Here is a 22,864-nt window from a genome sequence, read left to right as displayed (position 1 = left end):
ATTTTCATTACCACTTCTTGAAGAAGTTTCGATTTATAGCTCGTCTAAAAAGTCAAATATATTTTTTACATAAGCTAAAATTCTTAAAATTTTGAGAATCAAACACTTGATTTTTACTTTTATAGTAAATAAACTCTTTAATAAGTTGAACCAAATATTCACTTACCCATTTTGGTACCATCCTGGTGGTTAGGCAGATCTTTGAACTAAATAATTAGAATTTATAAGAAAATGGCGTTGCTCATAAGGGTGTAAACAAACAAAATTTTCAACAAATCATTCATGAATATGTTTGATTATTTTTTATTTATATTTATTTATTAAACTTAATAAATATTTTTAAATAATATTTTTTTATATTTATTTATTAAATAAATCGAATACGAACAAAAATTTATTTGATTTATTTATATTTACAAATAAACTTGCTTAATGTTCATAAATAAATTTAATTATAATTTGTTTAAAATATTAAAAGTTGATTATTATAAGATGTAATATCTTTTATCAATCTATAAATTATCATATAAAATTTATATCATTAAAAATTATATATGACATATATCAAAATAACTTTGAAATTTTTAAAAATATTATTACTAAATAACTCTTTTTATTAACTCTTTTTACATGTTTAAATTTTGGATAATAACTTTAAATAAAGTTTGAAAAATAGAAACCTATTTTTAACAATCCCACAATCGCATAAGAATCGAAATAAAAGATGGATAAAGTTTATAAATTTTCATTTTTTTTTTTTGTTGCATATATGTGCATATACAAATGAATCTCATTTCGTTTAAGAACCAAAACAAGAAATGGGTAAAACTTGTAAATTCTCATCCTCTTCCTCTACTATACATATGTCCATATGCCAATAAATCCCACATCGCTTAAGAACCAAAATAAGGAATAGGTAAAACCTATAAATTCGTACCTGCTGCCTACTCTTTTCACTTATATGGTGTAAATATAGAAGCAAGCAAGCCAATCCATCAATTGGTTGTGGGTTGTGATTTTGTGCTATAATAAGTATTAAGTCCATTTCTAGAGATTTAAAGTAGAACTTATTTGTATTCCGCTAAAATTCGTTAAAAATAATGAAATTGCGTTCGAATGCATGTTGTACAATTTATTAAGAGCTCATTCATTTATAAATTCGTTTATTATTAACCGATGTGAGCTTGAATAGAAAAGAACCTGGCTCAACTAGGTTCATTTACAACTCTAATTGCTCATTTAAACATTTTTGTGCTATCTAGGATGCAACTATAATTCGTTCTATATACTTATCCCAAAAGGAAAAGCCGTTACTCCAACTATACATTTACCTAGTAATATGGATTTGTCTTTTCCTGCAAAAAGGCGTAATCAACAGAGTTAAATAGATTCATTATCAGGTTCAAACTCATTTTAATTATAAAATTTAAAATTTTGAAATTTAGTTCGAACTCAAATGAATTTTATTTTTTATATTTAAATTTAACTTTTAAATTCTGTGAGATACAATAAAATTGTAAATATAAACATTAAACAATATATTTTTATTATTTATTTATATATTAAATATATTAAAAATATATTAAAAAATAAAGATTTGATTAAACTCAAGAATCTCTTAAATCGAAAACTAAAATACCTTAACTTAATTTATTATCTAAGTAATTGGAGATGGAGCTCAAGCTGGGTTGGATAATGAACAAATAAGCTTGAGTATTAGTCGAAGTTGAACATGAGTAACTCAACCCATTTACATCCTTGCCTCAATTTCTATAGCGTCGGTCTCCAATCAACATGGGATTCTAATTGGAAGTTGATTAATGGGCTTAACTTATGTCTTACTTCCAATTTTGGATGGGCCCTTTGTCCCCTATACCAGACGGCAAGTCAAACTGTTTTTGGTCTACCAAGTCCAGCTTCACTACTCGTCAATTAAGTCATGACTGACATGAAGCCATTCATGGTAGCACAGAAAAGGTTTGTCTTTTTGAAGTTTCTGCTCTGCTTCTGCTGGTGCAAGGTCTCCATTCCTATTTTCCAGCGACAGAGGAAAAAAAAAGGGCGGGAAAATGGCGGCGGCAGCAGCGAGAGCAGTGTTGGTCTCACGGCCGGTAACGATCGTAACTGGAAATTCCAAGAAGCTGGAGAAAGTGAAAGCCATCTTGGGCCAATCCATCCCCTTTCAGTCCCTCAAACTTGACTGTACTATCTTCTTTCTTTTGTACTTTTGAATTTGCAAAATATTCTTTTCTTTTATTTTTACTTTTTAATTTTTTTTAGTGCCTTAACAGCAAGGCTAGCTGGAAGAAATATCCAAAGAGAAGGCTCGTTTGGCTGCTCTCCAGGTTTATATACTCAAAACTTTTGTATTTGTAAAATACCCAGATTTTTTTTAAGCAAATGTAATTTATGTTAAAAAAATCTTTTTTTTTTGGATATGAAGGTGAATGGACCAGTGTTGGTGGAAGATACATGTCTTTGTTTCAATGCCCTAAAGGGTCTTCCAGGTATATATCAATCTTATTGGACTTCTATTTGTTTCTGGATTTTTTTTGGTTTCCAGTTAATGATTTTTTTTTATTATTCTTAAACTATTTGCAGGGCCAAACATGTAAGTTCTATTTCATACTGGCTAAATTCTATTTCATACTTGCTAAATTCAAAAGTTGTAAGTTTTATTCTCTTTTCAGTTCGATAAAAACTGGGTTTGAATTATAATTGGAGAGAATTTATTAAAATGAATAGTATTGAAATGCACAACATTTTTTTTTTTATTTGTGTCGGTGTTATTTTGATATTTGGAGAACTGAACCAAGTGAGTTCATGATTATTGTTCAACGAGCATGACGTCTTGTTAGGCTTACTTGAAAAAGCAAGTGACTAACCCTTTTCAATAGATTCTTTGTACATTCAGCCAGCTTCTTCTACGAGCTTTCTTACCACCAATTTGTTCCTTTGAGCAATTTTTTTTACAAACTAGTTCTATTCCTGTTCTTCCTATATTATCTTCAGTTTCTTAAATTTCTAGGTTCAAGTTTAGTCTTTGTTTTGTTATGATACCAACAATATTGCTTTAGATGATTTTGAAAATAATGTCTCCCATAATAGTCATTCTTTTTCAATGCTATGTTGACATTCTTGTTTTATGCTTTCTAACTGTCATTATCTAATGTGTTCTGCAACAAGTGGCTTCTGGAGAAGATTGGTCATGAAGGTTCTATTCTCACAATCCGCTCTATCGTTTCTTTCTTCTTTGTCTACTTTTGTCGAAATTTTAAGCTGCTTCAAATACTCTCCTATGATCTGTTTACTTTTGTCACTTTTTCTAGGTTTGAACAACTTGTTGATGGCATATGAGGACAATTCAACTTATGCTTTATGTGCATTCTCTTGCCCTTGGGCCTGATGTTGAACCTATTACCTTTCCAGGGAAACTCCAATATGTTTCCAAGATTATTATTCTGCTTTCTCGCCTTTACTATTATTATCTTTTCAAGTATAATTTTTACGAAGAAATGGTCTCAGATACAAGTATAATAAAGCACAAAGCAATTTGCCTTGTTAACTTAATAAGACCAAAATGGTATATTAATCAGAAGGTTAAATGATCAATTTAGGTCTAAACCTTTAAGTTTTTTCTCATATGAGGACCAAACTTTAATTTGTTCCAAATCAAGTTCTCAACTTTTCGAGATTGTCCAAATCAGTATAATTTTCAACTATTCTCTCACATTCAGTTAAAGTGCATAAAGAGCATACAAATGGCATTTTGTGTCATTTTCTCGTTTTCTATTTATTTAAAAAAATGTTATTTACTTGTGATCTTTTTTGAAGCAAATCAAAGGTTTGGCCCTCATATGAGAAACAACTCAAAGATTTAGTCATAAATTGAGCATTTGGCCTTAATTAGAAAATGATCCATACATATTTTTACTATTTACTAATTTAAATATCTTTTGGACAATGAATGGAAATGAAAGAAGAAGGATAGAAAATGGGGGTGGGGGTGGGGGTGGGAAGGTGTTCCTAAAATTTCAGGATAAGAATTGGTAGAGTGCCTAGGAATTTTCTCATTTCTAATTTATAAGCAATGTATTGTGGTTAAGGATTTGACAATGCTACATTTATGTTGATGATCTCTTGGTCCTCTATAAGCTAAAAACATTAGAGAAGGATATCTTGCTCTATCGGCTTATTCATTTCATTCTTATATTAGTGAGTATCAAATGCCCTGTGCCATTTCATTAAAATAGATTTTAAACCTAGACAATAATTTCCTGCCTTGAGAGAATTTACTGGTTAGTTGATTTGATGTTTCTATTAACTGAATTGTTAGTTCACTCCTCTTTCCTTTAAAAATTTTATACATGTTGAGTGTCACAGGTCAAGACTTAACCTTCAAGCTTGCACGGCTCTAGGATCCAAGCATGCATTCATCTGGCGTTTCAAATCAGCTTACTTGTCATGGTTCACACCCTTGTGGAGTATTGTCCGTTCTAACCCTTGGAGCCTCACAGTTTTGTCCCACAAAAGGTCTCTCACAAAGAGGAGGCGGTGTGAACCTTTTTATCCCAATACCAACTCTATTACTCAATCGATGTGAGATTCCTGGCTTTACTTCAGTGGCACATCACTAGTACCCTCAGAGCTGACTCTGATATCATTTGTCGCGGGCTGAGACTCAACTTTAGGCCCACGCGGCTCCAAGACTTGGGCATGCACTCATCTGGCATCCTAGATCAGCCTCCTTATCACGGTTCATATCCTTGTGAGGTATTATCCCCTCTAACCTTTTGGTTTCACTGTTTTTTCTCACCAAAGGTGTCTCACAAGAGGGAAGCGGTGTGAACGTTTATATCCCAAGATCAACTCTAGTACTTAATGGATGTGGGATTTTTAGTTTTAGTTCAGGATTGTAACATTGAGCCTCATACATGATGCCTAGTTTAGCTGCTTGACCAACCATATGCAACAAGTTCAAGAGGTTACACAAATAGAAAAAAGTAAAATGTTTTATGTATGAAAAAAACATTGAAATCACAGAAGAAAACAAATTAAAATAATAATTTTGATTGATTTAATGCAGTTCTTAGAACATTTAACTCTAAAATTTGCAAAGAGCTTGCAAGAAATCATTAATCAAGAGCATTTATTTGGGTTGCTTCTGGATTAAATAATGGTCAGTCCTTAAATAAATGAATTGGTAAGCATATGCCATATTTTCCTCGAGGTTAAGATGATTATATTATGAACTGCACTGTGATTTTAAAATTAACTTTTTTCCTAAATGAGGAATTTTTTATGAGTAATAAAATATTAGAGAGAAATGATCCAACAATGACTAAGACAAGGAATTGAACTTCAGGCATGCTTTGTGTTTATTTTGCACTCTTTATATGTAGTAAGATTTGTACATTATTGATAAGGTTAAAGTCACAATATCTTTGAGAATTTTCTTTAACCATATGACTAGTATTTAACCAAAATTTTTTGTAAGAAGTGCATGGGTTTGTCCTTAAATCAGTAATAATTTGAGTTCATTAGTACTATTAAAGAGTCTTTGGTAAGGGATTTGAATTATTTGCAAGAGTTCTCTCTGATTAAATTGTTATTGTGGTTGAAGGCAACATTTTTCTGATGTTTACTTCTCGTTGGCATATCTTACATCTGATTTTTGAGTAGATGTATGATTGTTATGTTAAGCAGTTACATCTCTAAGAGTAATTTGCATGAAATAAAATATGACTTTTGAAATATTTATAGACACCTCATTTCATTCAGGGTTTAGTATTGAACAATCCAAATAGTTAGCTTGCTTAGATTTAGGATTATTAGATCTCAAATGGACCTATTCACTGGGTATTTAGGGTTTGTGCCCAAAATGGTGATTTTTGGGCCCTCGACTTGGCAGGTCATTTTGCTTGGGTTAGGATCTGGTTGCATTTTTTGTTTTTTATTATGGTTTTGTTTTAAGGACATTGAAAAACAATTGAATAAAAAGGAAAGATAATAAAATTAATTAAATTTCTTGGAAATCACGTATAAGAATTAGGCAAAAGAAAATTTTTAGAATTCTTTATAATAACTAGCATAAAATGGGAAATCAAATCAAAAAAATCATAAAGCATCAAATTAGGGTTTCTATCAAATTGATTTTGCCTAAATTAAAAGGATTTTTGAAAATCCTTGACTTAAAATTTTTTACTAAAATCTTTATAAATTGTTCAAAGGAAGAAACAAAAGGGACGAAGATTATCATTTAAAAACCACGAAATAGAGTTTGTTCTAGTAGTAAGGTTTTGGAGGTTTTTTTTTTTTTTTTTTTAAGGATTTGAGATTTGTGAAATTTAGTTTAGGTTAGGCAAGGGTTCAAAAGATTCCAGGAGTTTAAGTGAATTGATTTTGGTATTTTCTAGCAATTTTTTGGATTTTTTTGAAATTTTTAGATTTTGTTGAATTTTTCAACGAAAATTCAAACTTTTCAGCAAAAAACCTAGTTATCGATGACTTTTTTAGAATTTGGTGAAAGATGCAACTGGTTAACGTTTACAGGTTAGAGAGAAGTAGGAGAAAAGAAAAGGATGAGAGAGAAGAAAATTTGAGGGAAATGTGTTTGTTTTGCTTTTATATTGCCATCAAACAATGTGGTTTTTGTTTTAAAGAAAGACCAAGATTCATGTGTTTTGTCATGACTCGACCTGAACCATATTGCATGATCTGACGACCCGTACTTTACCTAAGCCAGTAGGTAAGCTGAATTGAGCCACCCTTCAAAGTCGTTTTAGCCATATTTTGTGTTTGGAGTTGAGCCGCATGCCCCAACTGCTTTCTGAGCCAACTTTAGATATATATATATATTTTATTTTATGTGTTTAACTATTTTATTGATTATTTATTCATTCATTTATTATTTTTAAAAATATATATTTTTATATTTAAATAAAAAACCTTACTAACAGATTGGAAGGTAATTTTTTTTAAAAAAATAAGATTTTACTAATGTATGGAAAAGTCTTATAATTTTATTTATTTTAAAAAAATAATATAAAAATAAAAAGCTTTACTAATAGATTGGAGGGTTAATGCTTTCAAAAAATAAGGTTTTACCAGTATATTGAAGAACTTTATAACTTTCAAAAAATCAAAATTGTTTTAAAAAAATAAATAAAAGATTTCTTGTTTTATTTTGCATAAAATCTTACCAATAAATGGAAAGATAATTTTCAACAAAAAGTTTTACCAACAAATTGAAGGACATTTTTTGCTATAAATTCAGTTTATAAATGCTTATTTCTAGAAGTCAAATTTAATGAATCCGATGATGGAGCTTCTTGAACGTATGAGAATAGTTTTCTTCAATACTCTTAAAGTGAAAAAATATTCTTAAATTATTATCAATATATTGGAGTAATTTAAAAAAATTTTTTAATATTAAATTATTTGATAAATTTTAAATATGTTTTAAGGCTTAAATAATTTAAAATCATATTGGTATCATTTTTTGGAAGGGTGCTGTGATGGTGTTATAATTTTTTTCATGTATAATTGTATTTCTGTACTTAAATTTTGATTTCATGAATTAGAATCTATTATTTAAAAAAACTTAAGTTAATCTTGATATCTCTTTTTAAATTGGACAGATTCTGATAGGGATCAATCATACCTTAACAAAAAATATTAGTGGTAACTCTTTTAGTCTATGTTTAGCGGTAGGTTCACGAAGCTATACATTATGATAATTTGACGATTTCATTAAGGACTTCAAGAGTCAAGTCAATAAATGATTTTTTGTTATCCAACCCTAACTTAATAAATTAAAAAAAATTTTCTTGTTCGTATTTTATTTATTTTGTTCATATTTGTCATTTATTTACACATACATAACATAAGCTTTATACTTGAGTTTTGTCCCTTATGAGGAAGTAAAGTACCTACCATTTCATGAGATTTCATATCTTTGCATGAGCTAGCAAAACGGTCTCACTCAAATTGAATTTTTTTCACTCATAGCCTATAATGGGTAAGAATTAGGAGGCCTTACTAGCTAGTGGTGGTAATAATGTAAGGAACAATTTGAGAACCTTTAGAAATAATTCAAACCACATATAGTTAACCTTATAAGCTTAACCCATAAGTAGAGCCATGTTTTCTTAACCTTTTAGAGTTGACCTTGAATTAGTTTCATGTGGGTTGTTGTAGTTATTTTGTTTATATGTTTTATTATTTTTGTGTTTATTAACTAATTTTTTTATTTTTTTTTTTGTTTTCTTATCTTGCACATTCATAATAACATTTATACAGATTGCATAGTATACTTGCCCTAAGGATATTTTTAACAAAAGATTTCATGGAATTCACAGAATGTCTAGTTTACGCCTCATCTATGTTCTCCGAGTGTGAGTCACTTAATGATGTGAAGGTAGAGTAAAAAAAAGGGCAACAAAAGGAAGGCGATTGTTTACCACTATAGTATGTTTCCACCTTGCCTAAAAAAGTTAATTTTCTCCTTAAACAAAATAGTTTGAAGGATTTTTTAGATATATGGAAAGGTATGAATTAGTCCAAATAGTTAATTTTTTGTGAGAAGTAGGGTCATATTGCACATTTCCTTTTAGTGGTAGTTGAATACTCCTTCATTAGAGTTATGGTGAAATTCTAGGATATTTCATATATATGCTTCATCGTTAATGAGGTTGACATGACACCGACTATAGAACAGTACTTTACATTAATGAGTTTGCATCTCTAATCATCAAATAAGATATATGTTAGAAGGCAAAAAAATAGCATTTCATAAGAAACTAGTTGGTCTCATGGGAGTAAAAAAGAAAAATGTAAATGTATGGCTTTAAAAAAGAAATGACTATAAATAATGCTCAAGGGCAAGATATATTTGCTTTGGTTATATATGGCATGGTGGTATTTCCTAGGATCTTGGGTCATATTGAAATATAAATGATTGATTTCTTTTGGCATATAAAAAAATGTTGTAATCATTCTCTTGCAATTTTGGCTAAAAAATTAAATCTTTGAATCATTATCGATAAAAGGGCAAAGGGAATTTTATGGGGTGTCATTGTTATACTTGTAGATGAAGAATTATTTTAAGTGTAAGAAGAATGTGTTTTCCAAATTATATTTTTGTAATCGAGCCTTGATTAAGGAGTTCTGTGAAAGTGAATGGGCTAAGCCTAAATCTAAAAAAGAATGGATGGTTCTGCTACAAAGCCTTGTACCCAAGTGAAGTAGTTAGTTCCATGGATGAATCATGAATTGATGCTATATCAGTGTAGAGATGTGACTGGGGTCCCACTTTTGGGTTTATAGGGAGCAATGAGTTATACACAACTTATGGTTTGAAGATAGTTTGGAGCTAAGTAGTTTATTCCCACAAAACACAAACTCACTTAAACATATTTTCTATATAGTAAGCAAAAAATGCTATAAATGGTGGATAATGTGATCGGGGCATTAAAGAAGCCTAAGAGAGTGAGTCCTAGGTCATTTACTGATAAAATCACTAATGGGTATTTGGTGTGAAGAGCCAAAAAGGGCAAACAGGTGTTTACACTTAAAAATCGTTGTCAGCTAGTGAATCAAGAGTTGGATGAAGTATCATTAGAGTTGGAATTTGTAAAAAAAAAAAAATTTGAAGCTGAAAAGGATAAGATAAAACATAAGATTCTAAAGCTTCAAGAAGAAAGAGAGTAATGGAAAGATAGTTTGGAGCTAAGTAGTTTATTCCCACAAAACACAAACTCACTTAAACATATTTTCTATATAGTAAGCAAAAAATGCTATAAATGGTGGATAATGTGATCGGGGCATTAAAGAAGCCTAAGAGAGTGAGTCCTAGGTCATTTACTGATAAAATCACTAATGGGTATTTGGTGTGAAGAGCCAAAAAGGGCAAACAGGTGTTTACACTTAAAAATCGTTGTCAGCTAGTGAATCAAGAGTTGGATGAAGTATCATTAGAGTTGGAATTTGTAAAAAAAAAAAAATTTGAAGCTGAAAAGGATAAGATAAAACATAAGATTCTAAAGCTTCAAGAAGAAAGAGAGTAATGGAAAGATAGTTTGGAGCTAAGTAGTTTATTCCCACAAAACACAAACTCACTTAAACATATTTTCTATATAGTAAGCAAAAAATGCTATAAATGGTGGATAATGTGATCGGGGCATTAAAGAAGCCTAAGAGAGTGAGTCCTAGGTCATTTACTGATAAAATCACTAATGGGTATTTGGTGTGAAGAGCCAAAAAGGGCAAACAGGTGTTTACACTTAAAAATCGTTGTCAGCTAGTGAATCAAGAGTTGGATGAAGTATCATTAGAGTTGGAATTTGTAAAAAAAAAAAAATTTGAAGCTGAAAAGGATAAGATAAAACATAAGATTCTAAAGCTTCAAGAAGAAAGAGAGTAATGGAAAGATAGTTTGGAGCTAAGTAGTTTATTCCCACAAAACACAAACTCACTTAAACATATTTTCTATATAGTAAGCAAAAAATGCTATAAATGGTGGATAATGTGATCGGGGCATTAAAGAAGCCTAAGAGAGTGAGTCCTAGGTCATTTACTGATAAAATCACTAATGGGTATTTGGTGTGAAGAGCCAAAAAGGGCAAACAGGTGTTTACACTTAAAAATCGTTGTCAGCTAGTGAATCAAGAGTTGGATGAAGTATCATTAGAGTTGGAATTTGTAAAAAAAAAAAAATTTGAAGCTGAAAAGGATAAGATAAAACATAAGATTCTAAAGCTTCAAGAAGAAAGAGAGTAATGGAAAGATAGTTTGGAGCTAAGTAGTTTATTCCCACAAAACACAAACTCACTTAAACATATTTTCTATATAGTAAGCAAAAAATGCTATAAATGGTGGATAATGTGATCGGGGCATTAAAGAAGCCTAAGAGAGTGAGTCCTAGGTCATTTACTGATAAAATCACTAATGGGTATTTGGTGTGAAGAGCCAAAAAGGGCAAACAGGTGTTTACACTTAAAAATCGTTGTCAGCTAGTGAATCAAGAGTTGGATGAAGTATCATTAGAGTTGGAATTTGTAAAAAAAAAAAAATTTGAAGCTGAAAAGGATAAGATAAAACATAAGATTCTAAAGCTTCAAGAAGAAAGAGAGTAATGGAAAGATAAAATAGGAAAGTTAGAAGTCAGAGTTCATAAGATCTCTAAGGAATGTGATATGATAGTTAAAGATTTGACGGAGCTTCATCAATAACATAAAAAATTAGAAGTTAAGAGCAAGGCCCAAAAGGTTGTTAGGGAGCATGATAATGCCCTTAAGGAGTTGACGGAGCTACGTCAAGAGCATAAAAAATTGCATATCCAAATGAAGGCCAAAGAAATAAACATCATTGATTTGACTTGTGGGAAATAAAAACTAAAAGAAAATATTCTCGAATGAAAGATGATTATGTTCAAGTTCAATAGGAAAATGAGATGTTTAGAAGGTATAATCAGACATTGAAGCAAAAATTAGATAAATAAGGGGATCACATTATGGCACTCATAAAAGAACATAAGGGGTTATCTTACCAAGCATAGTTTAACCAAAAAAAAGGTTTGGGAAGGCAAAGATATATAGAGCATCTTGCAACCTAGATAAGCAAGGTAATGATTAAAGTAGAAGAGATGGTTGAAGAGGCTAACGCATGAACAATGGTTACACCATCAAAAGAACATGGATAGCGTATGCTGAATTTCATTGAAGAGGCTAATGATCAATATGAGTAGATTAAATGTTTTTATAAATGGAGAATAATAGATTCAGTGTAAAACAGATTTTAATGGAATAAATGAAAATTCACTTTTGTTGAAATTTCCTTAAATGGCCAAATTCTTTCTTTATTTCTTTTTCATGCATTGCATCCAATCATTCACAATTAAATTATTAATCATGTTAGTTCATAATAAGATCACTAATTTGAAGTTATGGTACACAAGATTTAAGGATAGCTTAACATTAGTACAACACTCGGGTTCAAGCTAGAAGAATGAAACAAAATAAAACAAGCCATGTTGAGAAATTGGAAAAAGCTCAGGAAAAAATCAAGAGAGAGCTGAGCAAAATTCTTGAAGCCTCGGGAAAGCTGAATAAGGGAAAAGCAATAAAGGAAAAAGTGTCGCATGAAGTTGTTGTCCTTTGTATCCTCCGAGTTATAGCCCGTATCAGACCCAATCCATCAAAAACTTCTCACCACAATAGCTTGCATTCCCAAGCTATAATTATTAGGAATGCCATCTATGCCCAGCCAAAGGAATGTTCAAAACTACATTAATCCTGTTTTCATAGAAAAGGTTGTTGAATAGATCCAAGTTCCCAATTTGCACAATTCAAAAGAAAAATTGAAGTTAGAGATGGCTGAGTCTTTGAAAGACTCTAAAATTGATCACATGATGAGCATGCTTGAGGAAAGACTGTAAGCTGTAGAGGGTATTAATTTTTATGGTTTTATGGATGTTGTTGGACTTTGTCTGATACCAGATGTGGTGATATCCTCAAAGTTCAAAGTATCAGAGTTTGAAAAATATGATAGTACCAAATTCTTTACATGCATATTACGAGATACTATCATAAAATGGCCTCATACACTAGTAATGAAAAGTTACTCATGCATATATTCTAAGACAGTTTAATTAGGTCTACTATAAGATGGTATATCCAATTGGATAAAACTTGCACCAAATCATGGAAAGACTTGACTCGTTCCTTTATTAATCAATACCACTATATTATAGATATGACTTTTGATCGCTTTTTTTTGCAAAGTATGAAGAAAAAAGTGACCAAGTCTTTTAAAGAATGCACCTAAAGGTGGCGAAATATAGTTGCTTAGGTCTAGCCATCGTTGACTAAAAAAGAAATAATAATTCTGTTTGTGAACATTTTAAAATCATCTTATTATGAAAAGATGATAAAAAACATGACTAAGAACTTTACTGATACGGTGATTTTAGGTAAGATCATTGAAAATGCCATCAAGAATGGCAAACTTGAAAGACGAGAATCCTTAGCAACTAAGAAAATGTCTAAAAAAAAAAAGAGTGAAACTCAAGCTGTGAGTTTCAAAGGGTAGCAATTTAGAAACTACACCCTTTACCCATAACCTAGTTACAGTACATACTATCCTACCATAAATAATGCGTAACTTTCTTATACCAAATAATGCCACAATTTGTTTATCCATCCCTTTATTAACCATTAGTTCGACTACTTACAAATACCTACCACTCTAATACCATTTCTACAACAAGACCTTTCATACACACATTGAATTCAACAAGCGGTTCAAGGAAACCATGAAATAATTGTGAGAAGTTCACTTTTGACCCATTCCAATTACCTATACGGAGTTGTACCAAGAACTTCATAATAATCATTTAATTGCTCCACTCCGTATAAAACCATTTGACCCCTCTTATCCTAAGTGAGGTACGATCCCACTATTCATTATGATTACCATTATGTAATTATGGGACATTCCACTAAAAATTACAGTGCTTTGAAATATAAGGTGCAAGGTCTAATTGGATTGGGGTTGGTTAATTTTGATACTTATGAAAAAACATCCAATGGTAGTTGTAATCCATTGCCTATCTATATAGTCAATGTTTTGAATAAGGACAAATGATACATGAAGAGATAAGTAAAAGAGATCAAGATGCCATTTAATTAGTTGTATGATGCTTTATATGAGGATAGGATGGTACAACCAATAGATCCATGAACCTATCGTAGGAGATGCATCTTAAATCAAAAGTGCAAGTACCATAGTAAGGCTTCAGGTCATTTTATTGAAACTTGCAAACAATTTCATGATGAGGTACAAAAGCTAATGGATTCATACCAGATAGAATTGTACAAAGATATAGAAACCTCAAAAAATGTTAAAGTGGTTATGATCGATAAGTCAAAGTGGGTGCCAAAGTCGATAACTCTATATTATGGTGAAAGGCCAAAATTAGTTATAGACAAACTTATTCCTAAGCTAGTGAGTTTCAGAGCCCCAAGCTTGTTCCTTTACAAGGATAAGAAGGCTATACCATAGAGATATGATTATGAAGTGACAATTCAAGGGTAGGAAAAGACCATGCCCAAGTTAGATATTGTCAACATAACTAGCATAAGGGGCATAACTAGAAACGAAAGGTGTTACGCCTTAGAGATGCTAGAAAGGGTGATAAAAGAGATGGTAATAGTGATGAAAAAATAAGTTGAGCAAGAGCTAACCTTAGAAAAAGATAATCTAAAGTTAATGTCTGATAAAGAAGTTTAGAGTTCCTGAATATGGTAAAACATGATGAATATTTTATGGTTGAGCAGTTAAACAAGATATAAGCCAGGATTTTTTTGTTGTCATTGTTACTGAACCAGAGTCACGTCATAACACCTTATTAAAGGTGTTAAATCAGACTTATATGGTACATAATGTGTTTATGGAATATGTGAATCATTTGGCAAAAAATCTGATGGTACCATGCTATATAGCCTTCAATGACGATGAAATCCCACCTGAAGAAAAGGGAAGCACAAAAGCTTTATACATCACTATAAAATGCAGAAGTCATATTATAGCCAATGTTTTTATTGACAATGGTTCGGCTATCAATGTTATGCCCATGTCTACCTTAGCAACGCTACCTATTGATATATCCCACATAAAAAGCAATTACATGGTTATTCGAGTATTTGATAAAACTAGATGTGAGGTATTGAAAGATATTGAGATGCCATTGTGAATTAGGCCCTGCACTTTGAATGTGAATTTCCAAGTTGTGAACATCTTTTTATCTTCAGTTATTTATTGGGTAGGCCATGGATTTATATGGTGGATATTGTTCCCTCTTTCTTGCATTAAAAAGTCAAGTTCAACGTAAAGGGTCAACTTGTGATCATGGTTAGAAAAAAGGACCTATTGGTGATTTAACCCATGAATGCTTCTTATGTAGAAGTAGCAAAAGAATCATTGGAGTGTTCTTATTGATCCTTTGAACTTGTCAATATTGTGAGTGAAAGATCTAAGTTATACCAACCAGAGTTCCGTAGAATTACGATCAGCCAGTTTGTTAACAAAGGTTGGTATCTAAGGGTTGGGTTGGATAAAAATCTACAAGGAATTAAAGAGCCTCCAATAATAATTGACAACAATGAGAAATTGGGCATAAGGTATAAATTTGAAAAATGGGAAATGAAAAGGCTGTGAGACAATAGGAAAAGAAAAAAAATAGCAAGAAATATGTCGATGGTCATACCGCATCTATATAAGACTTTTAGGTCGAGATGATATATGTGTGTCCAGTGTCAGAAAGATAGGTTAAAGATGAGCTGAGCATGGAAGAAGCTTTTGTTGAGATGTCTATCCAGATGATAGGAGAGGAAGCCTAAGAGGAAAAAAATGTTTGTTCATCCAGGTTTTAAACTTAAAAATTGGAGCGTCATCGAGATGCTTGCTATCCTTGATACCTTTCTAATGTAATTACAATTTTTGATTACTTATGCCCAAAAGTATTAGGATAGTCTTTTGTGTATGGGCCTCTTATTAATTATTATATTAATAAAAGCATAGGATTATGCATTTTCATTCATCTTTTCTTTTCAGTCAAAGCATTTTGTTTGTATCTTTCATTTCATTTAATTTTATATCCTTAAATGAATGTGAAGATAATTATGATAACAATGAAGGATTTAATTTTGAAAACTTAATTAATGCTGATGAACTTGACACTAAAGATGACTTTGAAGAATACACTTTGCCTCTAAATTTAATGAGATTGATTGAACAAGAGAATAAATCTATTGAGCCTTATCAAAAAATTATTGAAATGATCAACTGAAGGGATGATGAGAATAAGAAGGAGGTTAAGGTCGAGATATCACTTCCATCAGCTTATAAACAAAGGTTAGATGATCTACTTCAAGAATTTGTAGATATATTAGCTTGGTTTTATTAAGGTATGTCAGGGTTTAGCATTGAAATAATGGAATATAAGTTACCTTTATAGTCTGAATGTAGACCCATTCAACAAAAGTTAAAAAGAATGAAGCCTGAAATGCTGTTAAAGATAAAAGAAGAGGTAAAAAAATAGTTTGATGTAGGCCTTTTGTAAATGGCCAAATATCATAAGTAGGTGGTTAATATAGTACCAAATTTTAAAAAAGATAGAAAGGTATGAATGTTTGTGAATTACTGTGATTTGAACAAGGTTAGCTCAAATGATAATTTTTTTGTCTTATATTGATACATTAATGGATAATACAGTTTGACATTTTGTATTCTCTTTTATGGATGGATGTTTGGGTTATAATCAGATAAAGATGGCCCAAGATGACAAAAAAATTAGTTTCGTAATTATGTGGGGTACTTTTTATTACAAAGTTATACCTTTTGAATTGAAAAATGTTAGGGCAACATATCAAAGGGTTATGATAACACTTTTTCAGGACATGATGCACAAAGAGATTAAGGTATATATGAATGACATGATCAAAAAATCCTATGAAGGAGAAAACCATGTAGCTAATTTCAGAAAATTGTTTGAAAGGTTAAGGAAATTTTAGCTTAAGCTAAATCAATCCAAATGCACATTTGGAGCAAAGTCAAGGTAATTGCTGGGCTTTGTGCTTAGAAAAAGAGGAATTGAAGTTAGCCTAGAGAAGATAAGGGCAATCCAAAATTTATCTCCCTCAAGTACGCCAAAAGAAGTTCAAAATTTTCTAGGTAGATTGAACTACATCTATCGATTCCTCACTCAATTTACCTCCAAATATGACCTCATCTTTAAGTTCTTTCAAAAGAACAATCCTAGTGAATGGAATGGAGAATGTAAAGAGGTTTTTTTATAAGGTTAAGCAGTACCTATCAAATACTTCAGTGTTAGTACCACCAGTTTCGAGGAAACCATTAATCTTGTACTTGATAGTACATAAGAAATTGATAGGATATGTGCTGGGGTAGCAAGATGAGTCTAATAAAAAGAAAAATGTTATTTACTACTTGAGCAAGATGTTCACAAAGTATGAGTCCAAGTATATATCATTGGAGAAAATATGTTGCACTTTGGCTTGAACAACTAAGAGACTCAAGCAGTACATGCTTTACTATGCCACTTGGCTTATAGCTAAATTGGACCCAATTAAGTACATCTTTGAAAAACTTTCATTGTAAAAAAGGATTGCAAGATGACAAGTAATGCTCTCAAAGTATGATATTGTATACGTGAGCCAAAAAGTAATCAAAGAAAATCCCATAGCAAAATTCTTTACGAATCGTGTTACGGGAAGTTATGAGCCAATGAAACTTGATTTTTTAAATGAAGAATTAATTGCCATTTCGGGATTAAAGGAAAAAGATGACAATGATAAGTCATGGAGAATGTACTTCGATGGAGCTGTTAATGTTTTGGCCCATAGAATCGAAGTAATTTTATATCTCTTGAAGGTCGTTATTATCTCATTATAGTAAGATTAAATTTCAATTGCACCAATAATATAGCAAATATGAGGTTTGTATCATGGGTTTACAAGTTATTTTGGACAAAAAAATTAAGGTATTAAAGGTGTTCAGGAATTCAACTTTCTTTATTTATCAATTGAAGAAAGAATGAGAGACACGAGATTTAAAGTTTATCCCATACCATAAATATATTTTAAAGTTGTGCAAGCAATTTAAGGAAGTCCAATTCAAACATTTAACTCGTGAAAAAAGTTAGATTGTAGATGCCTTGACTACTCTGCCCATAATGATCCTGATTGATAACAATACTGAGATTCAACCTATTAAATTAGATATCAAGGACATGCTAGTACATTGCTCCAATGTGGAGGAAGAGAAAGATGAAAAGCCTTGGTATTATGACATCCTGTAATACTTAAAGAATCATCAACAAATGATCAGAAAGTGCTGAAGAGATTGGCTATGGGATTTTTCTTAGATGGAGAGATTCTTTATAAAAAAGTAAAGATCAAGTGTTATTATGATGTGTAAATGCAGTTGAGGCAAAAAAGATTATTGAGGATATGTATGACAGGGTATGTGGAGCACATACAAATAAGCACATGATGGTAAGATAGATTGTGAGAGTGGGATATTACTGATTAACAATAAATAGTGACTGCATCGATTATGCTAAAAAATGTCATAATTGCTAGATGTATGTCGACAAGATCCATGTTCCACCCATTACCTTATACGTTTTGACACCATCTTAGCCATTCTTTATATGGGGCATGGATGTCATTAGGCCCATTACTCCAAAAGCATTAAATGAGAATAGATTTATTTTCATAATAATCAATTATTTAACAAAATGGGTTGAAGCAGTTTCTTATGCAAATGTGACATGATCAGTAATTTGCAAGTTTATCAAGAGAGAAATAATTTACAAGTATGGACTCTCAAAGAAGATGATGTTGGATAATTCTAAGAACCTAAATAGCGAGATGATGAAAGAGATATATGCTCAATTCAAGATTAATACCCATAATTTTGTATCGTACCATCCAAAGATGAATTGGGCAATAGAAGCTGCGAATAAAAATATCAAGAAGATTTTAGAGAAAATGATCAAGACGTGTAGAGATTGACATGAGAAATTGCTTTTTGTTTTGCATGCCTATTGGACATCAGTGCACACCTCTATTGGTGCAACCCTATTTTTCTTGGTTTATGGGATAAAGGCTGTGTTGCCAGTGAATGTAGAAATCTCATTTTTTAGAGTTTTAAAAGAAATAGGATTAGAGGAAGCTGAATAGATTCAAGAGCACTATAAGCAACTAAACTTCATTAAAAAAAAAAAAAGGTTGGCAGCCCTATGTCATGGTTAACTATATTAGAAAAGATTAATAAGAGCTCATGATAAGAAGGTTTGACTTTGTTAATTTCGATAAGAAGAATTAGTGTTGAAAAGAATTCTTTAAAGCCAACATAATAATAAGAAAAAATGGACTTCAAATTAGGAAATGTTGTATATAGTAAAAAAGGCTTTTTCAGGTGGAACATTAATCTTAATAGAGATGGATGAAAATGATGCTTTCAATTTCATAAATTCTGATGCTGTAAAGAAATACTTTACTTAAAAAAAAAAAGTTCAAATTGAAAATCCAAAAGAGCAATTTGGACTACATGGGGATTTATCTAAGTTGAAAACCTAAAAAGGTAAGTTGGATAAGGTGAGCATAGCATCATTTAGGGATCGCAAAATCCAACATGAAAGTTGATATATTTTAAAAAGTTTTGAAGTGCTGAGGGCATGGTATGGTTGAGTCTTTGAAAAGAATCTAAGAGATGTTATCATGATAATCTGAATGTTTATCTTGGGACATTGCTGTCCCAAATAGCCATCCTTGTTTACCTTTACCATATCTAGTTGACAGAATTATCTCAAATAGTCACCATTTGTAATCTAGTTTCTTTTCCAAATAAAGATGTTCATTATCTATATCCCATTTTCAATCTGTGCCCTTTTTTTTTAAATGCTTTGCAATGAATATAAGAAATGTATGATTTGCATATTATATGTCATGAAATTGAGATAATGATTGATAATTAAATAATATCATGAAAGATTATATATTACTTTAAAGGGGTTGAAGGGTACACAAGTAAGAAATGAAAACTTCAAGGCCTGGTACTAGCTTTTATTTCGGAAGGCGAGTGCCAAATTTGAGAATGGAGTTGATTTTCCTATTGTTGGAAACTTTAAGGATTTGGAATTCAAAAGAAAAAGTCCCAAAAATTTATGTACAACAATCGATAATTCATTTGCATTACATACATACATAGATATTCATTGCATTTATTCAAAACAGGAAGATCGTAAAATCCAACATGGAGAATGGAATGCAAAGATTTTGATTTCTCAATGGAGAAGGAATTTTTGAGGTAAGATTTTTGAATAAAAAGTTTTTTATAACTCTCGAACATCTAATTAGAAGAACCCACTTTATGTTTTAAATCACTAAGTCTCTATTTAAAGGAGCCTATTTCTTATTTTAAAGTTGTTTAGCCTCTGTATAAAGGAGCCCATTTCTTAATTTATTTTTTCTTTGCATAGAGGAGTTTAGTTTGTTGAACTTCTTTTTAGAGGGTTCTTTTAAAATTGTTTGGAGTTAAATTGGACGCAATGGTTATTTATGTCTTTGGATCAATCTTGCCTCACAAGAATGTGCAAAAAAGGACAACTGTAGACACCTCATTTCGTTTGAGGTTTAATATCAAACAATCTAAATAGTTAGCTTACTTGGATTTAGGATCATTTGATCTCAAATGGACTTGTTCATTGGGTATTTGGGGTTTGTGCCCAAAGCAGTAATTTTTGGGCCTTCAGCCCAATAAGTCATTTTGCTTGGGTTAGGACTCCGTAGCATTTTTTGTTTTCTATATGGTTTTGTTTTAAGGACATTGAAGAACAATTGAATAAAAAAAAAAGATAATAAAATCAAACTGAATCTCTTGGAAATCACGTATGAGAATTGGACAAAAGAAAATTTTCAAAATTTTTTATATTAACCAACGTGAAATGGGAAATCAAATCAAAAAAATCATAAAAGCATCAAGTTAGGGTTTTTGTCAAATTGATTTTTCATTAAAGGGATTTTTGAAAATCCTTGACCCTAAAATTTCTAATTAAAATCTCTATAAATTGTTCAAAAGAAGACACAAAAAGGATGGAGAACGTCATTTAAAAATCGCAAAATATAGTTTGTTTTGGCACTAAAGTTTTGGAGGGATTTTTTTTTAAGGATTTGAAAATTGTGAAATTTAATTTAGGTTAGGCAAGGGGTGTAAAGGATTCTAGGAGTTTAAGTAAATTGATTTTGGTATTTTTTGGCAATTTTTTGGATTTTGCTAAAATTTGCAAATTTTGTGAAATTTTTTAATGAAAATTCAAAATTTTCAGTGACTTTTTTGGCAAAAAACCTAATTATCGATGACTTTTCTAGAATCTACTGAAAGATTCAACTGGCTAGCATTGACAAGTTAGAGAGAATCAGAAAAAAGAAAGGGCAAAGAGAGAAAAAAGAAAAGGAAATATAAGGGAAAGGCATTTGTTTTGCTTTTATATTGCCATCAAACGATGTTGTTTTGCTTGAAAAAATGACCAAGATTCGCGTGTTTTGTCGTGACCTAACCCAAATTGTATTGCATGACCTAATGACTTGTGCTTTTCTTAAGCTAGTGAGCCAAGCTGAGCTTAGCCACCTTTTCAAGCCACTTCAGCCATTCTTTATGCTCGGAGTTGAGCCATGCGACCCAATCGCTTTCTAAGCTGACTTCAGATTTTTTTTCATTTTATGTATTTAACTGTTTTATTTATTTATTTATTCATCTATTATTTTTTAAATATATATATATTTTTATATGTAAATAAAAGTATTACCAACAGATTAGAACACAATCTTTTTTTAAAAAATAGGGTTTTATCAACATATTAAAAAACTTTATAATTTTATGTATTTCAAAAATATATATAAAAATAAAATGTTTTACCAACAGATTGGGGGGCTAATGCTTTTTAAAAATAAAGTTTTACCAATATATTGGAGAGTCTTATAACTTTCAAAAAATCAATTTTTTTTTTTAAAATAAAAGATTTGCTATTTTATTCTACATAAAATTCTACTAACAGATTAGAGGATAATTTTCAACAAAAAGTTTTACCAACAAATTGGATGATATTTTTGGATATAAATTTGGTTTATAGATGTTTATTTCTAGAAGCCAAATTTAATGAATCTATCGATGAAGCCTCTTCAAAACATAATAAATAGTCTCCTTAAATACTCTTGAGGTAAGAAAATATTTTTAAATTATTACCAACATATTTGAGTAATTTAAGGAAAATTTTGATATTAAATTATTTGATAAATTTTAAATATGTTTTAAAGCTTGGATAATTTGAAATCAAACTGGTACTATCTTTTGGATGGGTGCTGTGAGAGTGATATAATTTTTTCAATCATAACTGTACTTTCGAATCTAAATTTTGATTTCATATATTAGAATCTACTATTTAAAAAAACTTAAGTTAATCTTAGGATTCCTCTTTAAATGGGACATATTTTATCAGATAATAAATCACATCTTAACAAAAAAAAATTGATAATGACTCCTTCAATTTATGTCTAGCATATGGTTGATATGTCAGGGCAAAATAGTTCCAGCTAGGGGATCCAATGACTTTGGATGGGATCCTATCTTTCAACCTGATGACTATGACCAAACGTAAGTCTGTCCATCCTTATTTTTGTATCGTGTCTTGTGATTAATTATGATCTAGACAGAAATAGAATAGGCCTTTTGATGATTTAATAATGTCTTCATTCCTATAGTCATGCGGAGATGCCAAAGGAGGAGAAGAACAAGATTTCTCACCGTTCTAGGGCTCTTGATATGGTGAAATCTTACTTTGCGGAAGCTGGATACAGTTTCAATATCTCCATCTAAAGAATGAGCTATATATATCTTCATTGTTGCCATTGCATGGGATGTTCTTAGACATTTACAAGCTTTCTTCAGTGTGTTCACTTCTAATTTCTTGAAATGGTCTGTTGGGAAAGGCAGGAGAGAGTGAAAGAAGGCTTTTTGCCTTCTATAATACTTACTTTGTTATCACATGGAAGACATTATATACATATATGTTTGCTTTGTAGGGAAATAATCTCCGAACTAAAAATCATTGAGAAAGGTGTTCTTAACTCTGTTAACTATAATTGAGTGCAAAATTCAGTGTATGTTGAGCAATTGATTTCTTCTCTATATCAGCGAAAGGATGTTTTTGTATCCTCAAGTATCAATGTTTTGTGATTACAAAACAATTGCTTAATTAGTCTGCATTTTACTTTTGATTTAT

General features: G+C 30.9%; 1 protein-coding gene across 1 annotated transcript; it reads left to right on the top strand.

Annotated features, from left to right (window-relative positions):
* Nucleotides 1-1,949: 1,949 nt before the first annotated feature.
* LOC111307310 (uncharacterized) lies at nt 1,950-22,768 on the top strand. Its single transcript, XM_089752037.1, has 7 exons — nt 1,950-2,202; nt 2,292-2,345; nt 2,444-2,507; nt 2,602-3,214; nt 3,330-4,773; nt 22,160-22,236; nt 22,344-22,768. Exons 1-4 carry the CDS (start codon nt 2,070-2,072, stop codon nt 2,696-2,698), a joined length of 348 nt encoding a protein of 115 aa, XP_089608163.1. The 5' UTR covers nt 1,950-2,069; the 3' UTR covers nt 2,699-3,214; nt 3,330-4,773; nt 22,160-22,236; nt 22,344-22,768.
* Nucleotides 22,769-22,864: the final 96 nt, after the last annotated feature.

This window comes from Durio zibethinus, chromosome 22, assembly GCF_047325235.1.
Source record: "Durio zibethinus cultivar Kanyao isolate XHJ-2024 chromosome 22, ASM4732523v1, whole genome shotgun sequence".
Taxonomy (NCBI): Eukaryota; Viridiplantae; Streptophyta; class Magnoliopsida; order Malvales; family Malvaceae; genus Durio; species Durio zibethinus.
Note: the sequence above shows the minus strand (reverse complement) of the source record. Positions and strands in the feature narration are given on the sequence as shown.